Raw genomic sequence first — 27,367 nt, forward strand, 5'->3', positions numbered from 1 at the left:
AAATGCTTATTAAAAATTCAACAAATCAAAATATGTCATTGTTTATACGTTGTAGCTTAATGGTAACAGTTCTCTGAGATGAGATTAATTATTAGATAAGTTCATGTGCATAGACATGTCAATTTTAATTTTCATTCTACTTTGTTAGACTTACAAATTGACTGAGAAAGCCTTACGTAATATGTCTTGATTTCCTGCATATATATTAAAAATTCATTGTCATCTACATGCTGCATGGGCATTCACATATACGAATGTCCGCCCACCACGGCTAAGCTGTAACTCTTGATCCTATCTTGTTAATGCTTTCCATAGATAAGGCCATGGGTCCAATATATTGGAAAACAAGGGAACATAAGGGCCCCAAAACCACTAGTAAAACCTTTTATTTGTTTCCTGTTATTCTCTTTCTTTCTCTGAATTTTCCATGAATTTTTTCTGCTGAGCAAAGACTAAAGAATATCTGCGATTTCACTGTTCATTATATAGATTAAGCTAATTTGGACAAAATCTAGATTGTCTCCCACTAAAACAAGTTGAAGTTGAAAAACTTCTTTCCCTTGGATTTTCCGCTGACTGGTTCTTCGTGTGCCAAACGGTACAAAGCTTAAAAGGCGTTAATTTCACCTTCCCATAATTCTGTGTGCCGCTGGACTGTTTTTTACTGATTTTATTCTTCATGGACTGTATTTTCATCAATCATGTCAAGTGATGAAATCACAACTTTGAGCAGAGTTTGTCAAAAAGACTTTATCAAGACACTGACCGTTTGTTTACTCAAGTTGAAGTCATATTTCTAGCTAAAAATGAAATTAAAATCTCATAATTACTTACTCAATTGTCTCAATATTCTTCTCTATATATCATATACTTTTTTTTTGGTTTCAAATTAAATATTAATCTTATTGTTTTAAAATGTTTTGAAATAATATTAATTATTTCAAAATGAAAAATACTTTTTTAATGTTACATTTTGTCGAAATAAATATTTTCGGTGGATCTCTCTAATTTGTATAATTTTTAAAGAAAATAATTATAAAATAAAAAGCAAAATACCTTACTTTTAAAATTTTATACCATTAAAAATAAATACTCTATTTAAAATAAAAAAATTGATAAATCATTTAAATTTAATCACATGCCATGTATCTTAAAATTAGAATATGTAACCTCCGATGCATACAATGACATTTTAACAATCTAAACTCTATCTCGGTTAACTATATAAAATATGTTCTTTTTATTAATTTATACAAAAATATATTCTTAAATTGAATATGAATGGTTCGACTAGAGACAAATGGAGACCAATGGATTACGAGGGTGTATCGAGAAATCATGCTGAAGCAGTCTTGGGATTATTTTATGGGCCGATTGGAATCAAGGACTCTAATGTATCTATTACACAAAAGGACAAGCTAGCTCGAAAAATCTAAAAGAACATCGATAATTTGATATTACTTCAATATTTATGCAAAGGCCACTTCTAGATAATTTAGTGGATTGACGCCTTTTCTTTTCCTAATGCTCATTTAGTAGATTAAGCTAGATAGAATTAATTCAAAACCCCAATGCAAATTAAGAATGAATTATATACTCTTTTGCAGCCCATATGCAACTCATTCGAAAGATAAGGGTTGACATTCCCTCATTTGTGTGCCTTAAATTTAACAGAATTTGGACTTAAGTATTATTGAGAAGCCACCAATTCTTTGAAGGCACCTTTCAGATTCAAGCAACTTAATTAGCCAAGAATCAAGTCGCCAATTGGATCTTTAAACTAGAATGAAATAAGGTGACATCATTTTGATTCTTAGCCCATTGTCTAGCAATTGACTGAAAAACATTACACCCACTCAAGCCTTGTTTTAGAAATTGGCTAGGATGTCCAGGGATTCTGATTAGATATTTTTCACTGTCTCGTCCTAGAAATTAATAAGGAAAATGCCTTAATAAAAAGGAGGCCGTATTTAAAGCTGCATCATCCAATTGTATTCTTAATTTTCTTAAATTAGTAGGCAAAAAGGTATACGAAGTCCTATAAAGAACAGCTCCCGCTTGTTCATTCATGAATCTTAATTTTTTCTTGGAAGGAAGTGTAACAATTAGAAAATTTTTCGTTCTTTAAGAGCACATTACAAGAATTAAAAATTGAAATTTTATCTTGCAAGTTTCGGAGAGGGAAAAGATCCTATCTCCTGCTATAAGCTTCAGATCAAATAACTCTCCATAATTTTCTTTAATCTAAAAAATTAAGAGTGTTTAGTGTTAGATAAATAAGGTTTTCTTACATTCTTTTCCACTTAATAATTAATTGGTAAAATTAAAAATATAAACCCATTATAAAAAAGTGGATTAATAGGATAACGCAAATTAAGCAGCTATGCAAGATTCTCTAATCTCTAGGTTGCTTGGACACTAGAGGCCCCAATAATTAGTACAAGAACATTTGTTATTCCAAACTTGTAATTAAATTAACTAATTAATCAAATCAAGAACTTCGAAGAGAATTTAAGAATAGTAACATGATATTTGAAGGATTCAGTATACTTGACGGCTTCAAGGGGGACATGTTAGATTTGATTTGATTCACCTAAACATCTTTTTATAAGTTTCTAACTTTCTGTGCTTCCACAAACAATTTTCCCCCACTATGCTATTGATGCATAGCCATGTGATTCCCTTGTTGAGGCCGTCCATTGCCAACAATTTTGCATTTCAATTGACGGCAGAGGCTACGAATATCATGGCCAAAACTATGCATTCAATTGAAGAATTGGGTCAATTCCAATCAACTCCAATGGGGAAACTCAACAAAAATGTGGAAATAACTAAGCAGTTTCTGGTGGAAACTATCATTTCGAATGTCTCCCACTAAAGAAAAAGCTGATTTGGAAATGCACTTTGCCTCACATTGATTTGCCATTTTTTAAGAAAACAACCTTTTCTTTTTACTTGCTCTAGTCCTGCCCAATTCTACACTAACCCTCCTAACTTTTTTCTTTTCTAAGTCTTCCAGTATTAACAGCACCCAAGTACATTTTCGAGCCACCACGTCTTTCAACCTAATCCATTACTAACTTTGAACCTTTTTTTTCTTACTTCTAATCAACCATGGTAGCTAATGACTCACAAAGTAATTTTTTATAGCCATTAATTTAATGGATAAGGAGTCTAATTAAAAAGGTAAGTCAATTCATTTTGTGCTTTGGGTATTTTTTCCACTAAGGACGTCTATTTTAAATTGCCATCTATCATGAGATAAGTTTCACTCATTGACAATTGTGACCAAATTAGAGAAATTGATAAGACCACTTTCAAGAACAAATTGTACTATTACAACTTGGACTAGGAATAATGTCCTATTTAGCTCTTATATTTGAAAAAAAAAAATTCTAATATGGTACTTGTATTAAGAAAATGTTTAATATGATAGTTCAAATTTCTTTTCATGTATCCATCTATCCCCGACCCTTTAACATTATTAATAGAAGTTGATGATATGTCTATCAATCAATCAAAGTTTGACACATGACCCATTAAATACCATATTACCAATTGAAATTCTTTTCATTTGTACACGTGGCACACATATGGCACCGCATGGCTATCATGTGTCACAAAAATTCACTTGGCATAATATCTAAAAAAGCCATTGACCTCTTGCACTCTTGAGCATATCATGATAATGTAAATTGTGGAGGCCAGTGGTATCCTTTTTTGTTAAACACTGCTCCCCTTTTCTTGCAATTGATGCATATAACCCTTGATTTTTTTAAAAAAAATTATTTAAGAAAATTTAAATAAATTATTATATTTGTATTACGTTTAATTAAACTTTTATACTTTTTTGCGTTAAATAAGTCTTTGTATTTTTATTTTCAGTCAAATAAATTTTTATTTTTTTTTATTTTGAGTCAAATAAGTCTTTATAACTAATTAATGATTGATTTAGTCAAAATATTATTTGTTATTGTATGTCATATATGACTGATGTGACATGCTACAAAATCATAATTGATGATAATATAACATACTGATATATCATAACTAATAATGATATGATATATTAATTTGATATGATAACATGATTATATGATATTTTTTACCTTCTACATTAATGTCATGTCAGTCTCATGTGGATATAAAATAATAAATAGTATATTGACTAATGATAATTAGTCAATAATTGATCATTAAGGTTTATTTGACTCAAAATAAAAGTATAAAGGCTTGATTGACTCCAATATAAGAATAAGAATTTATTTTAATTTTCTTGAATAATTTAAAGGCTTATTTGAGTATTATGCCAAGTTCCTCCAAAAGGATGCTCCAATTATTTTGACATGTGATAGCCATGTGGGCGTCACATGTACAAATGGAAAGGGTTTAATGGGTGACATAGTATATATTTTGTCACATGTCACAATTTGGTTGATTGATAATTACGTCATTAACTTTAGTTAAGAGAGTTATAATAATGAGATAAATCTGAAATAAAAGTTGAAATATCACAATTTTTTTAACATAAATGTCACATTAGTTTTTTTTTTTTTTTGAAGTGCAAGAGCTAAATATATACGATATCGGTCCTTTCGACTGTTAATGAAAATGAAACTTCTTTAATCAATTTTATCAAAATTCAGTCCATATATACATAAAAGGTCAATTCTCTTAGAGAAATCACTATCTCATAATTGGGAGGAGATTATAAAATATGACAATGTTCCATGAGTTATTTAATTAGTTTTATTTAGGGTAAATCATCTCTTCGATCACCGAAATTTTTGTATTTGTCTAACATCGATTAGGGTGGCTTTTGATGTATAGATATGCTCATTTTTGTCCATGGGTTGCTTCTCTCCTGTTGAGTTTTTTTTAGGACTTTTCTGTTCTCAGGCCATTATCTATTTTAATGGCAGGTACTTCTGACCATGTATAGGCTTCTTTTGTTCAAACCGAATACACTTATGTCATGAGAGTCTTCTACAATTCAAACAGGAGACTTGAAATGATATTACAATGATGAGGTTAGTAAATTTGTTTTTTTTTTTAAAAAAAAAAACATTACATAAGTTGTGCACAATTACAGGCCATTAGACAGTTAAGTAAAGGCCTTGTTGGCATTTCACATCAACTGTTAATTCAACTAGTTCTGCGAAGCTTATATATAGAATATAAAACAATTATGGAATTCTAAAGTACTGAAAAATGATACCCGAAAAAAACCTATTAATGACTCGACTCAACAGAATCGTGCATATATTAAGCTTATTGGACAGCAAAGCTAGTGGCCCTGCCTATAACAAAATAAAGTCTTTGTCTCCTTTCCCCAACAAAGACGCCATTGAATGTGTTGGTTGTTGCTCTCCTTTCCCTCTCCCATTCTTTGCTTCAAATTTGCCAGAACACATTTTTGACACTTTGGATCCATCTTCAAGAACTCTAGGTTTTTTTTTTTTTTTTTGCTCTTTAATTATAATCATTGAACTTTGGGGTCCATTTCCAATTAGCACCACTCTTTCCTCTTCTTCTTTTTCAGCTTTAATGTTTGCCAAGTTTTGCAAGCAATGCGATGATATTTATGTGAGGTTAGCTTAAGGAATCCTCAAAATTAAGGATGCTATAAACTTAAAACAGAACAATATTTTTTTTTCATTTTCATTTACTTTGTTCTGTTTTTAGTTTTCCCCTTTGCTTATTGGATCAATTCCGAAATTTCAATGTGTATATCCTTAATTGAACCCAAAACCAGAAAAAAAAATGAAAAAAAAATAGAGTAACAAGAAAGAAAAGGAAACAAATGAAGATTATTTGTAAAACACCCACAAAAAAGGTGAGCTTAACATCTTTCATATGCTCATCAACATTTACATATTCCCGCAAAACCGCAACTATACCTGAACTAGAAAAAGAAAACAAACACAACAAAAAGAATTATATGGAAAAAAACCATGATGAAGGAATTAAGGTTGAAAGATAAAAGATACTCTTTTAAGTTTTGCCCCTTAAGCTTCATGTAACTCTCTCAAACTTGTTCACTAAGGCGAGTGGAAGAGACCGGCTTCGCCAGGTACGTAGGATTTTCATCACCAGCCATGATGACAACAATCTTAGGCTCCATTTCTAGTTGCATGCTCACTTGCTTGGCAGGCTTTTCTTCAGCTTCATCATGAGCGGAATTGGATGGAGATTTTTTGTACGAACAAGCCAGAATGACTAATGCAAAAGAAATGAGTCCTAGCATGAGTGCTAGGCCACTAAAGAGGTAAGGAACGGGAGAGTTCCAGTGCCCGAAACCGGTTCCAGTTGCAGATGCAGTAGAGTTGCTGGCAGGCCTCATCTCTTTTGATATGCAAAACTTTATCTCTTACTTCTTGTTTTCCTAACTGGTTTTGATGGTGCAGTGTAATGGGGGTTAATGGGGGCTTTGAATTTATAGTACCAACCAATTGAGGTCCACAGTGCCTGGATTAGGACAAGGAAACTGAGGCTGCTTTTGGTAAGGTACCAAATTGCCCCCAATTTTCAAAAGAGATTCTTTCTTGGGCTCTACTGATACTAGGGTATTGATTATTTGAGAAGCTTCTTGGTCAGTTGGGCAGCCAAAATGCCCCCTGTCATCATCTGAAATTACATAATGATTCCGTAGATAATTTATTTATATAGCTCTTGCAATGTAGTGTAAGCCAACTTAATTAGGACTATCCAAATTGAGGATTTCAAAAGAGTCTTTTAAATTATGGAGTGCCAACCACAATTGATTCAAGAATCCACATACCATTAATTTTTTTTATATATATAGATAAGTTTTGCGGTAGCAAATCAATTAGACATCACTTTCAGATCCAAAGCCTGCATATAATTATAACACTGTTAATCTTAATTAAGATGTAAGGCAGTGTAATCAACTAATGACACACATATTGCAAAAAGGGATAGATGGGTAAATTTGCTAGGGTGGAAATTCATGTTGCAAGGATGAAGCAACCAACAAAGAAAAAAGAGAAAATGAATGTGAATGTGTGTCCAGTGAAAGGCTTTTCGTTTATCTATTAATAGGGGCCCCATTAAACGTGTCCTTTTGGCACACGTATTGCCTTAATCTTCCCCTTCCGTCCATGACTCGAGGAATGAATTTGCTAAGCAACCTCTTCCTTCCCTGTTGAAAATGGGACAATTTTCCATGTGCTTGCAGCATAACAAGATGCCAAATACTATCACCTCCTTAACAAGAAATCATCCTTTTATAATTACACAATAACAGCTTCGTTGGGATATAATTAATTGTTTGGAATCCAAGTGATTTTCCTCATTGCAATTCATCAAACAATTCAAAATTTTTATTATCGCTATATAAGCAGACATGACCCTTTCTTATTCCATAATCTTTTAAGATTAATGATTAGTCTAGCTATATATGGAACGAAAGTTAAGTCCCTTTCCTAAAACATCTGTTGCCTAAAACATAAATTTTTTTTTAATACAAACAAGTTAAAAATCTTGTAAACCCTAAACCCCAATATTACTTAATTTCTATCCAAAAGCCCCAAAGAAAAAAAAAAGTTAAAATAATGAATGCTAAAAAACCAAATGAATGGGTTGTTTCCAAAGCAAAATAATTCCATATGCAACCTTAATTTAGTACGTAGCTGGTGAGTTTCATGTTGATGAACAAGGTCTACCTTCATCACAAAGCATGCTTAATTAACTGGTTTGCAGTTAGCTAAGGTCTCAACTTTGGTACCATAGTGAAACACTCAACTAAGTATTACTGCTATTCAATGTGAGGCATTTGCTTTTGGTATTATTAGAGTGAAAATTAAGGACCATGCATTTTCCCACCAACATCATATATAGATGGAGAGATTTTTAATTAATGTTTCTCGTGCATTAACATGGCTAATAAGACTGTGCTTGGAGCTTCTTATTAGTTTCACTTTTATTAAAGAAAAAATGGTAAATGATCTCCTCGTACTTGGCTATATATCTGCTTGTTAAAGAAATTTAAAAATACTTAAAATGTAAAAGGAGGAGGTAAGTTAATTTCTGTGATTTCCTTACATCTTATGAAAACTTTATGTTGTGATTCTCATAATGGTATTAGCTACCTTATTCCTGTTGTCTTCGTGATTTAAATACAAGATTTCTAATTCTAGTACCAAAAAGAAGCAGCATTAAAAGTCATCTTGTTTAGAGTAAACATAGGGATATATCTAGCTATTCCCACAATAATGACAACAGGCTGGAACTTTGCTGTACTCAAATGCACGCAATATCATTTAGAATGATTGATTAATATAGGTATAATATATATTTACAAAAGTTTTTGAATTATTTATAAAAAATTTAAATAATTTTTTATTCTTTTATTATATTCAAATCAAGTCCTTATATTTTATTTTTACTCAAATATATAAACACTTATAACTAATGGTTGATTAACACAATAATAACTTTTTTATCAATTTTATTTAATATGGATAATTAAAATTGAAAGTTTTGCATTTTAATTTGAAAGAAATAATAGATTAAATTCTAAAATGAAAATTTTATATTGACAATCAAAACACTTTCGTTATATATCAAATAATATATTTAAAAAAGAAATTGATAAACAAATCAAACAAAACCAGTATAAATTTAGACTAAATCCATACGTAGAGGATCTTGAACATGAGATCATAAATGTCGAATAACTTGATTTGAATTTCATTTTATTTTCTTCTTTATTTCAATTCACTATTTCAATAATTATCTAACTGGTCTTATCTACAAAGTGTCAAACACAAAGCTGACATCAATTATACACAAAGCTTAGTGTAAAAAGTTGCTTGATCCATATCAGCAAAAATAAACCTAAGCCATCATTGTCGGCATAGCCAATATGCTTAAACCAGGCGTGGTTTTCATGGTAAAATTGTTGGCTTACACAATTTTTTTAATTGTGATTAAAATAATTAAGATGGAGGGTTAATCTAAGCAGATTAGGATTAATCGTGATGAGGAAAGAAAACTAATGGTGGGGTTTGGCAGTAGTGGGAGAAGGTGGGTGGGAGGGCTTCTTTTGGATTACAAAGAGCCAAGAGTGCACCAATAAGAAAGCTCCTAAAAGCTTTGTTTAATAAATTAATATATAGTATTATGATGGAAGTGCTGCTTTGAAGTTTACATAAAGTAAGATTCGCACCTACATATAATTAAATCCAGTTTTTATAGGATCAAATCCGAAGTGACATTTTCTAGAATTAATTGGGCCGCTGGGTTTATTTACTTGTATTCATATTCATTAATGGCCGGAATAAGTGGCGGTTTCGTGGGTGCAATTTTTCTTCGAAAGATTTAAATCTTAAACCTTAATCACCTTGAATTTTATAATTTTAAAAGGAATAACAATCCTTAAATTAAAATTGAGTTGTTTAAGATCATGTACTGACCAATTAATCATATGCCCAGGTATTATTGTAAACCACATGTTATTATTTTATTACTAACATAATTTTTTTTGAAACAAATGAAAAAATTTAAGATGAATAGATGTTCAAACTTAAAATTTTAAAGATTTATCATGATTAGTGTTTTGAATTTTTAATTTTAATAATTTAAATTGTTGAAGGGTTTTTCTAGTAAGAAAAGATGTAGCATTGCAACAAGTAAAGCAAAATGTACTAGAAACGACAACGAAAAAAATTAGAGTAGTTCTTGAAATGTTAAGTACTCTTGTGATAAGAGACTAGGGATACAAGTGATGAGAGATGAGCGATATAAATTAGAAAAAAGGTAGAGAAAGTGTAGTGGTGAAGTACAGAAAAGGATAAGGTGGAAAGACTTTAGAAAATGAGAAGGAGTATCTGGGAAGAGCTTAGAGAGAGAGCGCTTTTTAGAGTGAATATCTTAGACAAGGGGTCTGTTGAATTTCTAATCTCTCACAAATGAATTACCAAAGTGGAAGTGGTGACTTAGAAATAGTTTCCTACGAAGAGCATGTTTAGGAAGAACATGTTCATCATGGGAAGAAGAGGTCCGTTTCGGAAGAACATGTTTATCAACATATTAACCACTACATATATTGAATGGTGAACGGATATTTTAGTTCAATTACAGAGTGGAGCTTAGTGATGTATCACACTTTTTCCTGAAAATGAGAGAAAAGGAAAAACAATTGTATTATTATTTTTTTTATGTTCTTCAATAGATATAAGCGTGCTTTCACAATTTGTTAACTAAATATGACTTTCAAACCTAATTGATTTTTCATAATCTTACTGAATTTGTTTGATTAAGAATAATCTAAAGAAAAAAAAAAGAATCTTCTCTAATTTTCTTTGTTTTTTTTTTAAAGAGAAAAATCCGCGGAGTTGGGCTGGCCAATTGAGACCCAGCCCCAATATAATGGGCCAACAGGGAATCCGTTATCCAAATCACCACAAAAATAAAAGGAAAAGGAAAGAAAAAAACAAAACCCCCATGAATTTAGAGACTCGGAAAACCATGACAGTTTGTTTCAGTTGCATGCTTTAAAGATTTTGGTTTTGGTTGTCTCTGTTACATTCCTTCAAAGGTTTTCCCTGCTTTGTTCTTCTTTTCTCTGCTTTTTTATTTTGACAAATTATATATGTTAAGTTCATTTCTATTCTGTTTTCTTTTTATTGCTACAATAAATATCCACTCTTTGTTTCCTTTTGGGTCTGAACAAAATCTAATCTTCATAGCTTTATACTTGAATTTGATCCCATTAGTTGAACTCATTCATTTTTTTGAAAAATCAATGTGGGTTTTCTTTTTGAACTCTCGTTGTTATTCATTAGCTATAAAGCGAGGAATCTAAGGTTTTCTCTTTTTCTTTTGGGGCCAGATTACACCAAGTTTTCCCTTGCTGTTGAATGCTGCATTTGTGGGGGTTAAAGGGAGATTCTAAGTTGAGGTGATTCTCAAAACTTTAACTAGATTCATTTTTGTTTGTCTGCTAGTTTGTCTATGCTGTTCCTTTGCTTAAAATCCTTACGTTTTTTGATATTATAGTGCTATTGTCTTAATCAATGCAATTATCGATAATCTGTGATTATAGGGTGAAGACGTTATAGGCCTCCTGGAACCCAATGGTTGTAAAACTTATTGTAACTCTAGGTAGTTTTTCATAATGCTTTTAAAGTTAAATCAAGTACTGATCAAAACTTATATGCACATATGTATGTATGTGTGTGAAACATAACTTATGTTTCATATAAAGACATGTATGCTTTGCCAATATAAGGAGAGTCAAAGTTGCAAGTATAGGTCCTTAAGCATGCGGACAATATTGTTTTTGACTGTTAAATTGAAGGTAATTAAGAATCGGCAGTTCCCAACTTTCCAGACAGGAGTTGGAATTGTTTGAGGAAAGCTCTTGAAATGGCACATTATAGGGTGCAACTTTGGGATCAAGCTGACAATCTAGAATGCACTAATGAAGTAAAGTAAAGTTTGATATTTTTATATAAGTTTGGTGAGTTCCAACATTCTTGAGGGACAACAAATGAACAAACCAGTGGTGGTGATGGAACAGGATCAACTAACACCAGCAACGGCGAGGCCATAGAATTAGGGGCCTTTTGATAGCTTGAACAATTTTTAGAATAATTCTCAGTGTTTCATTATTAGGATTTTGTAGTAGAAGGTTGTTGAGCTCATACTTTATGTTGTACGAGATTGAAACTCTCTAAGATTAGCAGTTCTTGTTCCAATTAATGTTTCATGTATAGAAAATTTATGGTCTTTATTGTATCCATTTGGAAGTTATGGATTAACAACTAAACTATAGAATTAAGGTTATTAAACTTAGCTGATAGTTGGAAATATGATCTATTGTGCTGGTGATATTGTATATCAGTACAAACCCACTGAAGCTAAGCGGAGAACATTAGGCAGCTCAGGCCAGCCTTGCTGATAATGTATACATTGCTAGGCATACCAACCAATAGATAAATTTTTAGAGGTTAAGTTCCAAATTGCATAGTGCTTTTTATGCAGATATGCATTTTAAAATATTACTTTTCATCCTTTTTATTCAATTTTTATGTTCTATAAAAGCTCTCTATAAAATTCTTGCATGTAGTGACAGGTTTAGCTTTTTAGACAACCATTTTCAATTTTACTATCCATTTTAGCAGTGAGTTCATTGGCAATGTGGTATTCCTTTTTTTCTTTTTGACATGCAATGCTGTAATTATCTATCACAGAAAATAAATTTCACGTTCAAGATAGATTTCTTTTCAGATCTCTTTTTCTGGAAAATTTTTAGGTGTTATAGAGCGCATCTTATGTTTACATTCTAATTAGTTTATGTTGAAGTTAGTTCAAGTCTAATAATGTTCTTTGATTTCTGAAATTTTACTTGTAGTGCTCTAATTAGAGCATTTCAACCTTAAACTGGACTTCTAGATTAAATGAACTAATTATAGAGGAAAATGCTTTTATCATACTTTACTTTCTTGCTTGTTGGAATCTGCCGAGGTGTAAATTGGGTCAAGTGATGAAAGTTAGTGATGGAAGAGGATGGTTTCTGGAGATGAAATAGGAAGAGGTTCTGCCTCACCTGTTGCAAATTGTGGTCTTAATTTGCCTGGCTGTGGGTGAAAATGTCATGATGCAATCACAACAAATATGGATGCTGAAATTGTCAATAACTTGCCTAACCTCTTTTTGCTAAGGGCTTTGCTTATTCTAATGGTGTCATAGCCGATGGACATTCACAACCTAGTCCATGTAGATTATTGCTACTGCAGTATGGTGGCATGGTAGGTGATTTTTAGGCTGATCATTAGCCAATCTTGTACGTTTCTAAGTCTGTTACGCTTTCCCCTGGTTATAATGCTTGGGCTAAAAAGGATGGTGTTTGCCATCATTCATTTTTATATGAGAGTGCAACAGGGAGATCTTCCATGTATAATGAAATGATTCAATGACAAGAATGAGGATCTATGCTGATAATGATGGTTGAACCTTCAAACTCTGTTCATGGCCTTAATGAAGTTCCAATTAGATAAAAGAAAATAAAATTCCCATTGAGAAAAAGGTATTGTTGACGATAAAGTCAATGAAATTATTGCTGAACAAGCTAGTTTTGATAAAAGCTTGTAAAGAGTTCCACTAACTTATCTGGCATTAAAGCTTGTCAACTACCTTTAGGAGCTCAATTACTGCAAATTTGATAAGTAACATAAATCCTCTTGGAATTTAAAAGAAACTTCAAAATACTAAAATGGGAAAATTTTCCATACTTTTATTTGAGACTCATTACATATGTTGAATTGGCGGAACAAGATTCAAGCATGGTGATTTAGATATGTTTCCATCCTTTAGAATTTTTGCATGAATGACCACTGCAAGAGCTAATCCCTTGCCATACTGCTTTTTGGTCTAAAAATTTTTCACTGGACCTGACATTTATCTAGTCAACAACTTTTACTTGTTAGATACATAATGCACTCTAATCTTGTTACTAATGAAAATAAGAAACGCGGATGAGCCTTGTTAAGAAATTTAAAAACATAGTAGTCATGTTAATTGAGGTTTTTTGTGTTCGGCCTTCTTTAAATAATTAATTAGATACAACAGAAATTTGAACTTCCTTTCATTCTCTTTTTTCACCCCAATCATGTGCTGTAAAGAAAAGTCTTCCTTTTGATGGAATGCAAATTTATATTCCAAGAATGCTTCGTCCTTGTCATTAGCATGATTTTCAATTCCACTTATTTCATTCCAGTTGTTCAAGGACGCTGAATTTGGGCTCCATGTGGTGTGAGCTTTTGTTATTAATGACCACTTGATAACCACTATGTCTTTCTGAGGTTTTACTGTAAGTCGATGCTGAGATAATACTTCTTTTCAGATCAATAATTTTCTTTGTTGAAGTATTTAGGAAACTTATTGGTTTTTTCTATGTCCAAAATGCTTGATTTTGTTAATGATACTTCACTGTTGTTTTACTTGTCCTCTGCTTACGCTCTTGTATTGGTTTGCCACTGCTAGATATAAATGCTGCTAAATCTCAGTTTCAATAAATTATTCAGTCAGCAAGAGCAAAATAGCTTGCTTCTTTAAGTGAAAATAGACCTCTATAACAGAGATTAATGTGAGCAGGTAACCAAAAAAAATGAAAAGTTATACCAAAGTGGCAAAATTTAGTATATCAAAGTTTGGTTGATCATTGATTGAAGAGTATGTAAACATAGTGTTTATAATCAATAGGTGGAATGCTATAGAGTTTATAAGTGCTATAAATGCTAAAAAGGCCAAGGCTATAGTAGGTAAATGAGGATGATAGGATGAATATGTGGAAATACAAGAATATCTAAACATAAGAAATATATGCATCTATTAGAAGTTTGAATTAAATTAATCAAGGGAAGGAGTTTCTAATGATATGACATCAAGGAGCCAGTGACTAGACAAAGAGGATATTATAAGTACATCAGGGAGAGATGAGTTTTGTTAAGCATTAAAAATAATATGATAGCTTGGGTTAGCAAATTATAGGGCTGCAACCTAATGGCAAAAAAATTACAGGCTGCTTATCCAGTTTATAGGATTATAACTTTAAAACCATCAAAGAGAGATGAACCAAACTTAATAATAGGTGGCTGTATGATATACTTTGAGAAATTTTATTATCAAGGGGGACTTGAGAAATATTTGACGAGGGGAAACCAAAATAATTTTGCTACTTTATAACATTTTATTATACTCTGAATGGAAGGTTGGGACTCTACAATTGCCATGAATGATTGAGATGAGATATGTTGATGGACCAAATTTAAGAACCCGTCATAAAGTTTCATCATTCTTGTTGTTAGTTAAACAGCCAAAAGAATCCTTTAGGTTGAGCCAAATCCTAGAATTACTTCGGCATACATGGTAGTTTAGGCACATTAATTGCTTTTTACTGTGGCATGGCATGAGTACATTAGCAAGGCAGATTGGGCATATCGTTTGCTTTGTAAAAACAAGCTTCTTGTGAGCTACTTCATTTTATGCTCCAAAATAATCTCATACTTTTTGAAAATTATAGTAATAAGAGTCATACTATTTGGAGCAAAAGTGAATTCTAGATATTTATACAATGGTCAAATGTTTGGAGGATTTCACAAGATTTATATATATATATATGGTTACATGGATACAGCGAACCAATGTTGCTAGTGGATGAGGAATCTAAATAAAGCTCTATCTAGGAAGATGTAAGTTATGGAACATTCATTCTTAAGAAGTCTATTATGACCTAGCATATCATGGTTCTTTTTTTGAATTATTTGCATTTTTAATCCTTGATGGCATGAAGATAATTTTTGACAATGCTTTTTGGTTTGAGAGATGTCAGAGGATTTGCATGTTATTTTGAAGAGGACATTTGATTATGAGTATCTAATATCTATTAATCTCACGAGTATCATGTTGAGTTTTGATTTGATTAGAATTCAGGATCGCATCTGATTAGGATTCTAGTTTGTGTACAACATTAAGTAGTTATATAGTTTTAAACTTCTTGTCCCACATCAAGTCCCCACTTGTATTTTACTTTGGACGTTTTACTATAAAAGTGCTTCTCTAGGCTTTAGAAGTTGTGTAGTGCTTTTAAGAGCCCTAAAAGGGGAATAATTTGTAACTCTGTCGTTTACTCCAAGTGGAGTTAGAGTTCTTATGAAACTATTAAGAGAAGGTGTGCAAGGGAGCTTCGAGTTGGTTTGGGAATCCTTTGGGTGAGATTTTATTGTATTTTAATTTTTCAATAATAGAATAATTATATCACTTCGTGGACATAGACATGTGGTCGAAACCACGTAAATTTTTATGTTTTCTATTTACTTGATTTCTTTATGATTTTTCTTTTATTGTTTCCAGGGAATTTTCCAATAATTGGTGGTAGAGTTTTAGGTTTGGTAAATCAAGATTTAACAAACGATGTTGAAAGATACTCGTTTTAGGAATTCCTTTATTGAGAAGTTTAACAACAAAACTAGTTTCACATAGTGGTAGAGAAGGATAAAACCATTTATTGTGCAACAAGCCTTGGTGCGTCTCTTGTAAGGGTGGGAGAAAGGACAACCAGATGACATGAAGAATGTTGAATGGATAGAGTTGGAGGCAAGGTGTGTTAGCACTATTCGACTTTGCACCTAGGATAGCATGTTTAATCATGCTAGTGATGAGAAATCTGCTCTAGAGTTATAGACGAAGTTAAAGAAAATTTATTTGGTAAAAACAAGTTGTAGCTTAGACAAAAATTGTATCCTAGAACATGAAGGAGAGTGGAGATCTCATGAAGCCTATGAATGAGTTCGACGGGATCATTGATTGGTTGAAGACGATTGACATATAGTGGAGGAAAAGGAGAAGGCATTATCATTCCTCGCAATGTTTTCAAACTCTTATAAGTTATTTGTGGAATCTTTGATTTGCAAGAAGGATACAATAATGTTAAAGCAAGCATAAGCAGTGTTGGTGTTTTGTGAAATCTGAAAGAAAAATAAGAAAGAAGATAGAGATTCGGTTGACTTAGCATTGGTGGTTGAGAGTCGAAAGAACAAGTCAACTGAAAAGGGATCTAAAGGTGGCAAGTCTAGATCTGTTAATGTTTAGTTTTTTCAATGCAAATGGTAAGGACATATTTATCTAGATTATCCTACAAATGAAGGTAATGGAAACAAAAGTTAGTGTACTCTTGTTATCAATGATGATTATGATATAATCCTCGTGATTTTTAAAGGTATGGATGGAAATTATAGTGATGGTTGGTGTTTAGTTTCTACTTGTGTTAGTCAGATATGTTCTTGAGGGAATGATTTTAATTTAGTTTAAGAACGGCTGATCTGGTTGAGAATTTGACTTTAAGCATAAGTTAATTGTGAATGTTAAGGGCATCGGAGTTGTGAGAATCAAAATGTTTGATGAGACTGTCCACTCTTTGGTGGTTTGGCCTATGCTCCAAAGATGTGTAAGAATCTAATATCTTTGTGCCTAATAGACACTTGAGTGTATGAATATTTTGCTGAAGGTGGAGTGATAAAAGTCACACAAGAAATCATGCCTGATGAGAAGGAATTTGCAATGGTTTGTATCATATAGAAGGTGATGCCTCAAAAGGATGGGAACAGTGTACAAGAAATGGTAGCTAACACTGCTGTTGGCTCTCAAAAGCATTATAGAGAATGAGCGTCTTGTAACTATATCTTTACTCTAGGTGGAGCTAAAGTGGGTATGGGTGAATGTTCTAGTGAGGCTATTGAGAGAGTATGTACCATGGGGCTTTGGGTTGATTTGAGAAATCAAGAAAAGAGGTTTTTATTGTACTTCCATTTCTCAATAATAGAAAAATTATTTCATTATGTGGATGTAAGCAAGGATTGACACACGAATTGTGTTTTTAGTTTACTTGATTTTTCTATTATTTTCCTTTGTTGTTTTTTAGGCAATTTCCCAACATATCAAATATCTAGTAATCTCATGCACCTTCGTCAATTGGGAATCTCATTCCCACTTTAGAAGGTGCTAACCTATATCCTTAATTAGTCAAGATCATGTTAATTGTAATTTGGCAGAGAAATACAATCATTTATTTACAAAGAATCTTGTAAGCGGGTACCATATAAGATATTAAAGATGTTTAGGCATCCCATTCTTAGATCATTTATCTAGGAATAGAATACACAGAGGTCATCTTCATTATCCCAAACAATCATGCCTTTTTCTTTATTTAACAAAAATAATTTAGTACTTAAAATGTAACGTATTATAACTGACTGATGTTAAACTAGGTCCAATTTAGTGTTATTTCCTAAGAACTAATAAGGCCATTTTTAGTATGGGACGTAGTAATGCAATAGAAAGGCTTTTCACTTTTGTGCTACAAGACTAACTGATACTAAATGGTGATGAGCTGAAGTTAATCTGACATTTTGAGAAAGCTTCTATGTTCACAGTACAATTTCTGGCTCACTTGATTCCTTTAATTTTAAGATACTTAGCTTCAGTTTCTTTGTTGAACATCTGCCAATGTTAATTGATATAGGAATTTAAAGTGTAAATTTGAATACATAGGTGCAACTGTAGCATTACGAAGACAGAAAGAGGTTAACCAATTTAGCCCTTAGAAAGTGAATTTTAAAGTGAATACCAAGAAAACCTATTGGTTGGCAAGATTTCCACTAAACTAAACCTGGAACTTATTTTCTCAGTCATAATTGACTGTGTTGTCAGAGGAGTATCAGTCTCAAAACTGACAGACATCTGCTGTATTACGATTACCTTAACTCAGTAGCTTAATTGCAGAAGCTTGTGAAATATATTAAAACATTGACTGCTTCTGGTTAATTATAGGGACTAGAGGCCTCAAAAGAAACAATGAAGAATCTTTGTGTAAATGAGTGAAGGTGAAGCAATGATGACGAACATTTGACATATCAGAAGTTTGATATTTTGAGGGCCCGAGGATCAGGTTGGAGCTTGTGTAAAAATAAGCTTTAACTGGGCACCAAACTTTTGAGCTAGTGAACAAGGACCTCCACAAACCTTTCCACTTTCCATGGCTGGACTTTGTTCTCGCATATCTTTTGCTTTGTAAAAAGCGCAAAGTGCAATCTGCTTTTCCTATAGGGTTCTACTGTCAGTGCACACTTCACTTCTGAATTTTCCCCTTTCTCTTTTCTTCTTTTTGTTTGTGTGAACACATGGAATAAATGTCCCTCCTGTTCAAGGGCTGAAGATCATTTATTGTTGGTTGAGAGGCTGTAACATTGATTCAACATAAAAATATCTTTGGTAATTTAATTGCTCCTACCAGGTTTTGCTACTTTTCTTAGTCATCCTGTGAGTCAATTTACGTTTATTTGAGGGATATATTAGCGAAAATTTAGCAGTTTTAAGACATCCTTCAGACTTCATTTTTGTTGATGACATATATTTTGGCATATATTTCACCATGTGGATATATTTGGTGGCATAATATTTGTGAACATTTAAAAGCATGAAGCTAAAGCCAATGCTTGCCTAGTAGAGAAATTGACAAAAGATGCATGTGACATGAACCAATAGAATCAAGCATGCTCAAGTTAGAATACTACAGATTGTAAGTTAAGAGGGTACCACTGTTGTGGGTAAAGTGATAGCTCCCTTGACAATGTTATGTGTTTCTTTACATGTGGCTGAACTTTGTTTCCTTTACACATATCCTTCAGAAAGTGAAAAAAGCGCAGCATTCTTTATTAAAGGTTAATGAGAGCCTACCTTTCTTTTGTTGAATAACACCTTGAACTTGGCTTTTCATTCCACTCAATCGAAAAACTCTGGACACCTTCAATGAAAGGCTGAGGAGTCAACCTGTCTACATCATAATCCTAGCCATCCACTGTCAGAGTGGGTGACCATACGGTCTCATTAACAAATGAGAATCTTGATTGAAATGCTTACTGTATGGAAAAAAGCACTGATACTTGACAAATGGCATTGCAGATATGGATACTTCAAGGCCTCTAAGATCAAGGAGGACCTCGACTTTAAAAGTAAAAAGGCTCACCAAAGGCTGATGATATTCACAGAATGCAACAGGTATGATCCACTGCGGCCATGAATTAAGGTCCTCCAATAACCCTTTGATATCCTATCTGTTGTAATGTTGTCTTTTTGTCATTTGTAGATGACAGAAAAAGGAGAATTATGCTTTTGTTAGAGCTTTTAATGTTTCAGGAGTATATATGCTATTTGGAGCAGGAGGCAACTTTTCCACCGTTTTCCCTGCTACATGACAGAGAAGTTGTTGACTACGTACAATGGTGCCTACATGATCATTACCATGAAGATTGGCACCAAGATGATACCAATGGTATATACAATAACCCTCTTCTAGAATGATTGTCTCGGTCCAATTTTTCTCTAAATACTGTACCGAACAGAGTCAGATTGGCAATTGAGCTCAGTATATGCTTCTGTTGCGTGCTCACAAGTGTTGCTTTTTCAACTTTTAATCCAAGTTCCAAATTGTGCAATTTTAATCGTACAAATGGGCATGTAGCAAACCTGAAGCTTTGTTAATGTAAATTTCCTGGTCTTGAGAAAGGATGGATTGCCACATATGCTTTACATTGTTCTGAGATATTGGTTACTGAAACCAAGGAATCTCAATCGATGATATACATTTGTGTAGAATAATGCTTTCTGAATATTCTATTAGAAGCATTAGTAGATGCTTTTATATTTCTGTCTAATGTAAGGTAAAAGCCATATGATGATTGTTCTTATTACTGAAAAGCAGAATAGATGAGATTCCTATAATCTTTAGCTTAATACCTACTGATAAGCAAATTATCTACACGTTATGTCCAATCTGGTGGGGGAATACATGTGGCTGGACTTACAGGATATTGCCTGTGGGACTTTCCTTGTAAAGCAAAGATCCCCCTTCTTGCATATTAAAGCTAAACCCTTTTTTTTTTTTGAAACACTTCTGTTACTGACCCGTCTTTAATGTTGTTTTAATGGCTACGTCAATTTCCTTTACCCTAATAGATGGATTAAATGAAATTATTCAAGGTTGCATTAGGCACCAGTTACTGATTGTTCAGTAGATTAACATGAGTAGATTATTATTGTTCAATCATATGAGCAAGAGGATTCTCAATGCCTTGTAGGAATAGCAGTGGAACATGCCGCATTCGGTTCAAAGGACCTGATTATTCTCTAATCTGTGTACCTTTCATTCTCTCTCATTTTCATAGCCAGAGTTCCCTTTAATATTTCTGTTTACCCTTGGTATAACTTCTGAATTACGTGATTATCAGGAAAAAGGAAAAAAAAAAGGCCACATCCAAGTTGCGTTTTCTTTTTTGGATAGACACTTTTCTGCTTGTCTAAGGTGGTGCATATGGAATCTTCAGCCAGAGAAAAAGAATGGGGCGAGCCAAAAGGCCCCTCGAGCGTTCGAATAATCTTCCAAGAAGAAGCTGGCAGTTTTGTTATCGGATCCCTCTCATCATTCACCGCCTTCTTGCTGGACTTCGCTCTTTTTTCCCCCAGAAACGGGTTTATGGCGAATTCTCTTTTCTTAAAGGTCAGTACAGTAGGCCATCCATTTACTATGGAAGCCTTTGATGTTTTATTTCTTTCTCTATCAACCAAATATTTGAAATTGAAACAAAAGATGGAACACCAAGAAAAGGATAATTGTAATTGCAAAGCACTAAATTCCAAAATTATAGATATACATGCATTTACAAGATAGCATCATCTAGACAATCAACAAAATTACTAAACATATACTATCTAATTGATTCAGACCAATTAGATTGAAAAAGATACAGTATCAGCATTAGAGCTTTACCATCAACTCGTACAATTCTCATCTATAGAGGTTTCTGTTTCCTTTTTCATTTTCTCACTGCATTTAGAACGAAGGGACAATGCCATATCCAGTTTCTGTCATTAGTGTTGTGGAGAACATCTGGTCCACTTCAACTTCGACATCTGTTCTCTTTGCAAACCGACCCTTGATGCGAGGTCTCGTTTCTGCATATGCCTTCCTTGAAGCATACCTTATTGTTTTTTCAAACTTTCTTGTCTTCTTCTTCTCTCTGTATCTCAAGACCCTGGCCTCCCTGTCCATTGGCGTAAGTTGGGTTGGCATCTGAATGGAAGGTCCAGAGAAGAGGTCAATTGTACCTTTGGGGGGCCTTCTGTGGGAGATTGAGATATCACTCATAGTTGATTCTGGCACAATCCCAACATCCACAGAGGAAAGGGAAACCTGATATGGTTCAAGTTAAGTTAGAAAAACATCATTTAACATACCGACTAGATAGGATATATTGTGTAAGCAATGCGCAATTCGCACATGAAGCTGAAGGAGAAAGCAATGCATGTCTGAAAAACAGAACCAATTATCATTCTAATATTTTCACAAATACTGGAAATACAACCATAAACTTGATATTAGCTTCTACAATCTATTTCTTAGTTCAAGGTCCAATTTTTATGTTTTTTCATAATGAAAATCAAAAGCAGTTTCGTAGAAGGATTATTACAGTTCTGAGTTAGAAAATTTCCTAGTCTAGGAGGACCTTAGTTTGAGAAGTGAACATGAGAAGATGAATTCTATATTTTAATGATCATATATGATCTCTAGAACTATATGGTGAATGCCATATCGTTTAAAAGAAAAGTTACATATATAGTTATTTCCCTATAGTAGGTAACAAAACTTTTAGACTCAAAACAGACTTTCCTTCGTGCCTCCACAAGGGAAGGAAAAGGGCTTCCTTTAGAAGTAAAACTTGTTATTTGTTGATTGTTAGGAGCTTAAAACAGAACTTTTAAGTATTGAGTAAGCAATAAATGATTGCAGATCATATGTTTTTAGTCAGTAAAACTTAATTTAGAACTAATTAAGCTAAACCGATGCAGTTTTCCTGTTAATATAAACCATTATTTTGTCAAGTATATCTGACCTGGTACAAAAGGGAAAAGAAAAACAAAAGTGTGGAGATATTATTCCATTTGATTTTAGCCTTTATGGAAGAAAGGTAAAGTAAAGAAGAAAAGCAAACTAATAAAGTGCAGAAGAAAAAAAAAAAAAAGAAGATACCCCTTAGATTTTAATTTGTAGATTAAATGAAAAGTAGTTAGCATCCTCTACTTGAGCTAACATAAATAGTGTGAAGAACAATTCCTTAAGAACGTACACAGAGATGACATAGGGAAAAACTAGCTTTGCCAGGGTTACTCATGTTTCTTGTAGTCAAGTGAATAGCAATGGACAAAGACCTTCAACGCTTGCAGAACAAGCCAGAAACTCGGACATTAAAGCAATTACATATTTGTAAAGAATGTGGCATGATTGAAACTAAGGTAATAACCTGAAAAAGGGCAAATTCCAATATTTCCAAAATTACTGCTTGTGAAAATTGCGTGTTTAAGCAGATAAAAACAGGCTATGGATGAAAATTTTTTGACGTTGGCTGAAGTAATTAAATACTGTGACCAGACTAGCACAGTACTACATGTATCGGAAACTTCAAACTGAAATCACTTCTATGTTCAAAATACTAAATCACCTCCTAGCAAGTTGTTTGTAGCAAAGGAAGCCTTACACTGTGACTAACGGAACCATTGTAGCTGTATGCAGCTTTTGAGGACTCATAATCCAGGCCAAATTGAAGAGTCTGCTGTTGATGTTGCTGCTGCAACAAGTGATCTTTGGCTTCTCCAGACTGAATTGGCACAACACTGTCACCCCCATAACTCTTGTTTGGAACACTATAATGTTGCTGCTGCTGGTTGTACTGATCTGTGATGTGATTCTCAACACTTGAATTGTACTCCACAAGATCCAGATAGTCATCAACCTCCCCGCCGAACAAGTACCCGTTTCTCTGGTTTGTGCTATTCTTCCCAGGATTCAGCAGTAACCATGAAGCTGCCTCATCCTCATCCTCGGCAATTGTCTCATCTCCTTCCGGGTCCATAAAACCGTCTTCAGTTTCAGCTGCTGATGCCATTTTTCTTCCACGTAGCTCAGTGGCCGAGGGGCCATAAAGGCACCCTGAAATTGGAAGAATTGGAACACGTTGGTGGCGACGTGCAAGTGGATTCGCAGAGTGTATTTCAGCATCACATGTAGTGCATAAGGATGCAGCGTCTGCCTTGCACAAGAAGGCAGCAGGTGCACGCTCACATGCCTCACACACCCACACACGTTCATGGCGCGAGGCCACCCGGTTTGCAGCATGCACACGGGCATCACATCCAGCACAGAGGTAGGCTGAGTCTGCTTGACAGTACACTGTGCAAGCTGCAGAGCGGCATGTGTCACATACACGTGCCCAGTTGTTGCCGCTGCCACCACCACCACTAGCGTCACTAGTCTCCTCTTTCAACATCTCTCACACACAAAGCTCTCAAAACTCAACTAATTTCGAGTGTGAGCACAGTGAAGAGAAGCGAGGAAGGGAGGTCTAACTGTAGGGAGACCCAAGTGGGGAGGAGAGAATCCAGGGGCTGACACGTGGCAACAAGTTAGTGGCCGCAAAAAGTTGTTGCGTTATCTTGTGGTTAGCTTAGTTTTGGGGTGGCCCGGGAACCCACAGCTTCCGCTTTGGCTTTTGGAATAATTTAATGTGAAGGGAGCTGCTTCATCAAGTAGATAAAAAGATTGTAGTTGCCAAATTAGGCGATGACACTTGGCAGTCAAGCATGGATTCTTGGTCCACTGTACATTGCTAAGATTCTGTATAACACGTGTCTTCCTGACATGTGAGCACCACGTGGTCTGATGTCAGGTTTTTGGCTTCCTGAGGTGCTGCATGGAACAGTTTGTGCTATGTACGTGATCAGTAACCACGTTTGCTTTTCAACGGAAGAACACTACTCAAGTCTGCTATTCTCAACAATCTTGCTCTTGGTTATTTGTTTGGATAATCATCCTCTCCAATGTTGCTATTGATGAATCTCTGCTGCTCGGCTTCGACGGATGTGCTTCTGGTTCATTTTGTTTGATCAAAATCTGTCATGACAGGTTGAACTTAGCGTGGAACAAGTTTGATTTCATCTGGTAAGCGAGAAAGAAGTCCTAAAATGGAGTTCCAAGTGTTCAACCTGTACATTTAATCATCATATTTGGGATGGTTTCTTTCAACTCCTTAATTTGCTAAGATTTTCTGAATATTAAATGCTGCAATCTAAAACTAACTAATTATATTTGGGATGATACAGACATATAACTGCATCAGCAGTGTTAGCCTGATGATCATTAATGACTGGTTGCTATCATTTAACCATATGAACGAAGCTCGTCCACATGCATGCATTCAGAGGTTACTCAAAGAAAGGGAGTAGAGAAATGAAGCACCATATCTCTCTCTCTCTCTCTCTCTCTCTCTCTGCCTTCTTGTCAAGCAAAAAGAAAACAAAAGTGAGTGATTAAAAAGATATTGTTAACACAATCACCCGTATCTTAGTGATTTAATTAAGCTTTTTTATGCATAATACTTATAAAAAATGTACACAACAGTGACAGCTAACACAATCCAAAGAGTAAAATTAGATGGTTCTCATGAGTGGTTTTAATTAAGCTTTCAAACATGCTTAATCATTCAATTAATGATTACAAATCAATGGCTTTGTTCACACTAACTTTGCTCTAATTGCAAGCATTGAAGTGGGCCAGCCACAAGACAACATGTCATGCTGATTTGTATCACTTCAATCTGGGCTCTCGTCAGAACAGTCAGACCAGCGCTTACCTGGACATAATGAGCAGCTTTCACCTGATGACAAAGATGCTGACTCGGAAAACCCTAGAGAAATTCATGCAACCAATGGACAACAGCCATGTGGGAGGCTACCAGATGAGGATGCAGCTACACCACAAATTCGGGACACAAACACTGCTGAACTGATCCCCTCAAATGGCCTCTTGGGTAAAACCAAAAGGTTCATACAACTCGCTCTCAAGTCTGCGGCTGTGTCCTTAGCCCCCAACCATCAGTGCTTAAAAGTTCAAATTGCATACAGCTTTTTTGCCTTGTCTTAATCACTTTGATCATGATATATATATATATATATATATATATATATATATATATATATATATATATATATATTCAACAAAATAAAAATATGTGGTCCTAATTAATAGTCCCTACCACCCCTTTTTACCCCCTAAATCACTCCTTTCTGTAGTATGTAATCAACAAAATTTTTGCATAGTATAGTTCTTTACGTTGCATGTCCAGATACTTCTTTTCAAGGGATGATTTTGTCATATATAGGAGATTAACCTGGAGTGGCCTTCAATCTTAACTTACCACTTTTGCAAACAAAATTATTATAGAAAATAATGCAAGATTTAGTTGTTTACTCTTCCAAAGAGAATCAAGATTCAAGATTCAACTTTTTATTTTATTTTATTTAAATATACGTGTAGAGAAAAGATTAAAAACAAAATAAAATTAATTACCAAGGTAACACAATATATATACATATATTGATATTTAACAATATTATATATATACATTTATATATTATTATACTCTCAAATCGAGATATATTGACGATAATTTAAACCTTGCAAGTCATGATTTGGTACTCACTATTGCTTAATATTTCAATCTTAACAAATAAATTAAAATTCTCACAATACCATATAGGATTATTACTACATATATATGTATAACATTGAAAAATATTTGTAATATTACATGAACGAAAAGTAACCACGAAGTCAAGGATTTCTCTAAAGCTAACTGTTTTTCAGAAGCAATTCTGGGTATCCAAAAAAAATGGGAAAAAATTTTCTGCCAACCAATTTGGATAAGGTCTAAGCTTATCAAACAAAATTGTCCCAGGGAATGGAAATCTCTCTAGCATGTGACTTTTATCTTTGTCAGGTTGCTGGAGGACGAGGACTAGAAGATATCCCCAACCAACTTGAAGGTGATAGAAGTTCATAACGTTTTAATGTTATAATATTGTACCCAATTTTATTTTTTTTTTGGGTTCAGTATTTGGTAGGGATAAGCTTTGAAAAATCTGTCAGCCAGACTTTGACAAGGAATTTTTTGTCGATTTCTCTGGAAATGTGAAGGAAACTTTTTAGACGGTCGCTTCAAGCATAGTGCCGTGCGAGATTGGTAGTAAATGGCTTCAAGACATTTAACTCGAAACTACAACGATCTTTCATTACTCTATAATCACGTAATGATGAGTGGGTTTTGGTTGTAATGTATGAATTTGATGATGGGAAGCTGTTATTTTATCCGACTGTCAGCACAACTATTTACAATCAGCATCCAAGAATAGATAACAAAAATGAGCATTTATTTTGATGGGCAATGGGACTCATACGATATTTTCACTTTGGTAATACTGTTGTGATGCAAAAGGATAATAAATAAAACAATGTCTTCTACTCATTAATGGTTAAGTAATTTGCATTTTGATTTTATATTCTTGTGTTACAAGGCAAAGTGCTAAGATTTGAATTTGGATGCTAGCAGCATGTCAACTTAACCAATAAATAATACCCCTGGTAAATAGACAGTACAAATCAAATCAACATAATCACAAAATAGTAAATCGAAGCTATTGATCAACCAAAAGAAAAATAAATTGAGAGATAATGCAAGTATTAACAAAACATAAAAAAATAAGATAAAATACTCTAACTTTTTTAAGTTTTCACCATAATTCTATACAGATCCATTAGTATTGAAAATAGACAATACGTCCAAAAAAATATTTTTTGCTAAACACATATATCCAGTTGTTAGTCAAGTGTTAATGTTTTTATTAGTTTGATAACGTGATAATATTTTTAAGATAATTTTACACTTTATTAATTTTA

General features: G+C 33.6%; 3 protein-coding genes across 7 annotated transcripts; 1 reads left to right on the plus strand and 2 right to left on the minus strand.

Moving 5' to 3' along the window:
• Positions 1-5,810: 5,810 nt before the first annotated feature.
• LOC18601829 (protein GLUTAMINE DUMPER 5-like) lies at positions 5,811-6,423 on the minus strand. Its single transcript, XM_007032901.3, has one exon. It carries the CDS (start codon positions 6,341-6,343, stop codon positions 6,029-6,031), a length of 315 nt encoding a protein of 104 aa, XP_007032963.1. The 5' UTR covers positions 6,344-6,423; the 3' UTR covers positions 5,811-6,028.
• A 4,021-nt stretch (positions 6,424-10,444) lies between these two features.
• Positions 10,445-21,089, plus strand: LOC18601830 (uncharacterized). Of its 5 annotated transcripts, XM_088805275.1 has the most exons (6): positions 10,445-10,561; positions 10,856-10,924; positions 13,745-13,851; positions 19,484-19,581; positions 19,720-19,855; positions 20,811-21,089. In XM_088805275.1, exons 3-6 carry the CDS (start codon positions 13,846-13,848, stop codon positions 20,955-20,957), a joined length of 387 nt encoding a protein of 128 aa, XP_088661401.1. In that variant the 5' UTR covers positions 10,445-10,561; positions 10,856-10,924; positions 13,745-13,845; the 3' UTR covers positions 20,958-21,089. The 5 variants fall into 5 exon arrangements, 3 of the variants coding, with proteins under 3 accessions (XP_088661401.1, XP_017975365.1, XP_017975367.1); XR_016025766.1 differs by lacking the exon at positions 20,811-21,089 and having other exon boundaries at positions 13,745-13,837; positions 19,486-19,581; positions 19,670-20,105; XM_018119876.2 differs by lacking the exon at positions 13,745-13,851 and having other exon boundaries at positions 19,486-19,581; positions 20,811-21,088.
• An 83-nt stretch (positions 21,090-21,172) lies between these two features.
• LOC18601831 (zinc finger protein CONSTANS-LIKE 2-like) lies at positions 21,173-24,121 on the minus strand. The gene is made up of 2 exons (XM_007032903.3): positions 23,115-24,121; positions 21,173-21,772 (listed from the first exon to the last, which is right to left on the minus strand). The coding sequence occupies exons 1-2, from the start codon at positions 23,901-23,903 to the stop codon at positions 21,413-21,415; spliced, it is 1,149 nt and encodes a 382-aa protein (XP_007032965.2). The 5' UTR covers positions 23,904-24,121; the 3' UTR covers positions 21,173-21,412.
• Between the last annotated feature and the right edge of the window lie 3,246 nt (positions 24,122-27,367).

Source organism: Theobroma cacao, chromosome 4 (assembly GCF_053813885.1).
Source record: "Theobroma cacao isolate CCN51 chromosome 4, ASM5381388v1, whole genome shotgun sequence".
Classification (NCBI taxonomy): Eukaryota; Viridiplantae; Streptophyta; class Magnoliopsida; order Malvales; family Malvaceae; genus Theobroma; species Theobroma cacao.

What these genes read in the sequence shown, in the direction of transcription:
- LOC18601829 (XM_007032901.3), bottom strand. Translation starts at nt 6,343, where the DNA reads ATGAGGCCTGCCAGCAACTCTACTGCATCTGCAACTGGAACCGGTTTC.
- LOC18601831 (XM_007032903.3), bottom strand. Translation starts at nt 23,903, where the DNA reads ATGTTGAAAGAGGAGACTAGTGACGCTAGTGGTGGTGGTGGCAGCGGC. An exon ending in ATGGTTCCGTTAGTCACAGT is followed by an intron (nt 21,773 to 23,114) that starts GTAAGGCTTCCT and finishes GAACCATATCAG; the next exon opens with GTTTCCCTTTCCTCTGTGGA.
- LOC18601830 (XM_018119876.2), top strand. Translation starts at nt 10,884, where the DNA reads ATGCTGCATTTGTGGGGGTTAAAGGGAGATTCTAAGTTGAG. An exon ending in ATATTCACAGAATGCAACAG is followed by an intron (nt 19,582 to 19,719) that starts GTATGATCCACT and finishes TTAATGTTTCAG; the next exon opens with GAGTATATATGCTATTTGGA. An exon ending in GCACCAAGATGATACCAATG is followed by an intron (nt 19,856 to 20,810) that starts GTATATACAATA and finishes CGTGATTATCAG; the next exon opens with GAAAAAGGAAAAAAAAAAGG.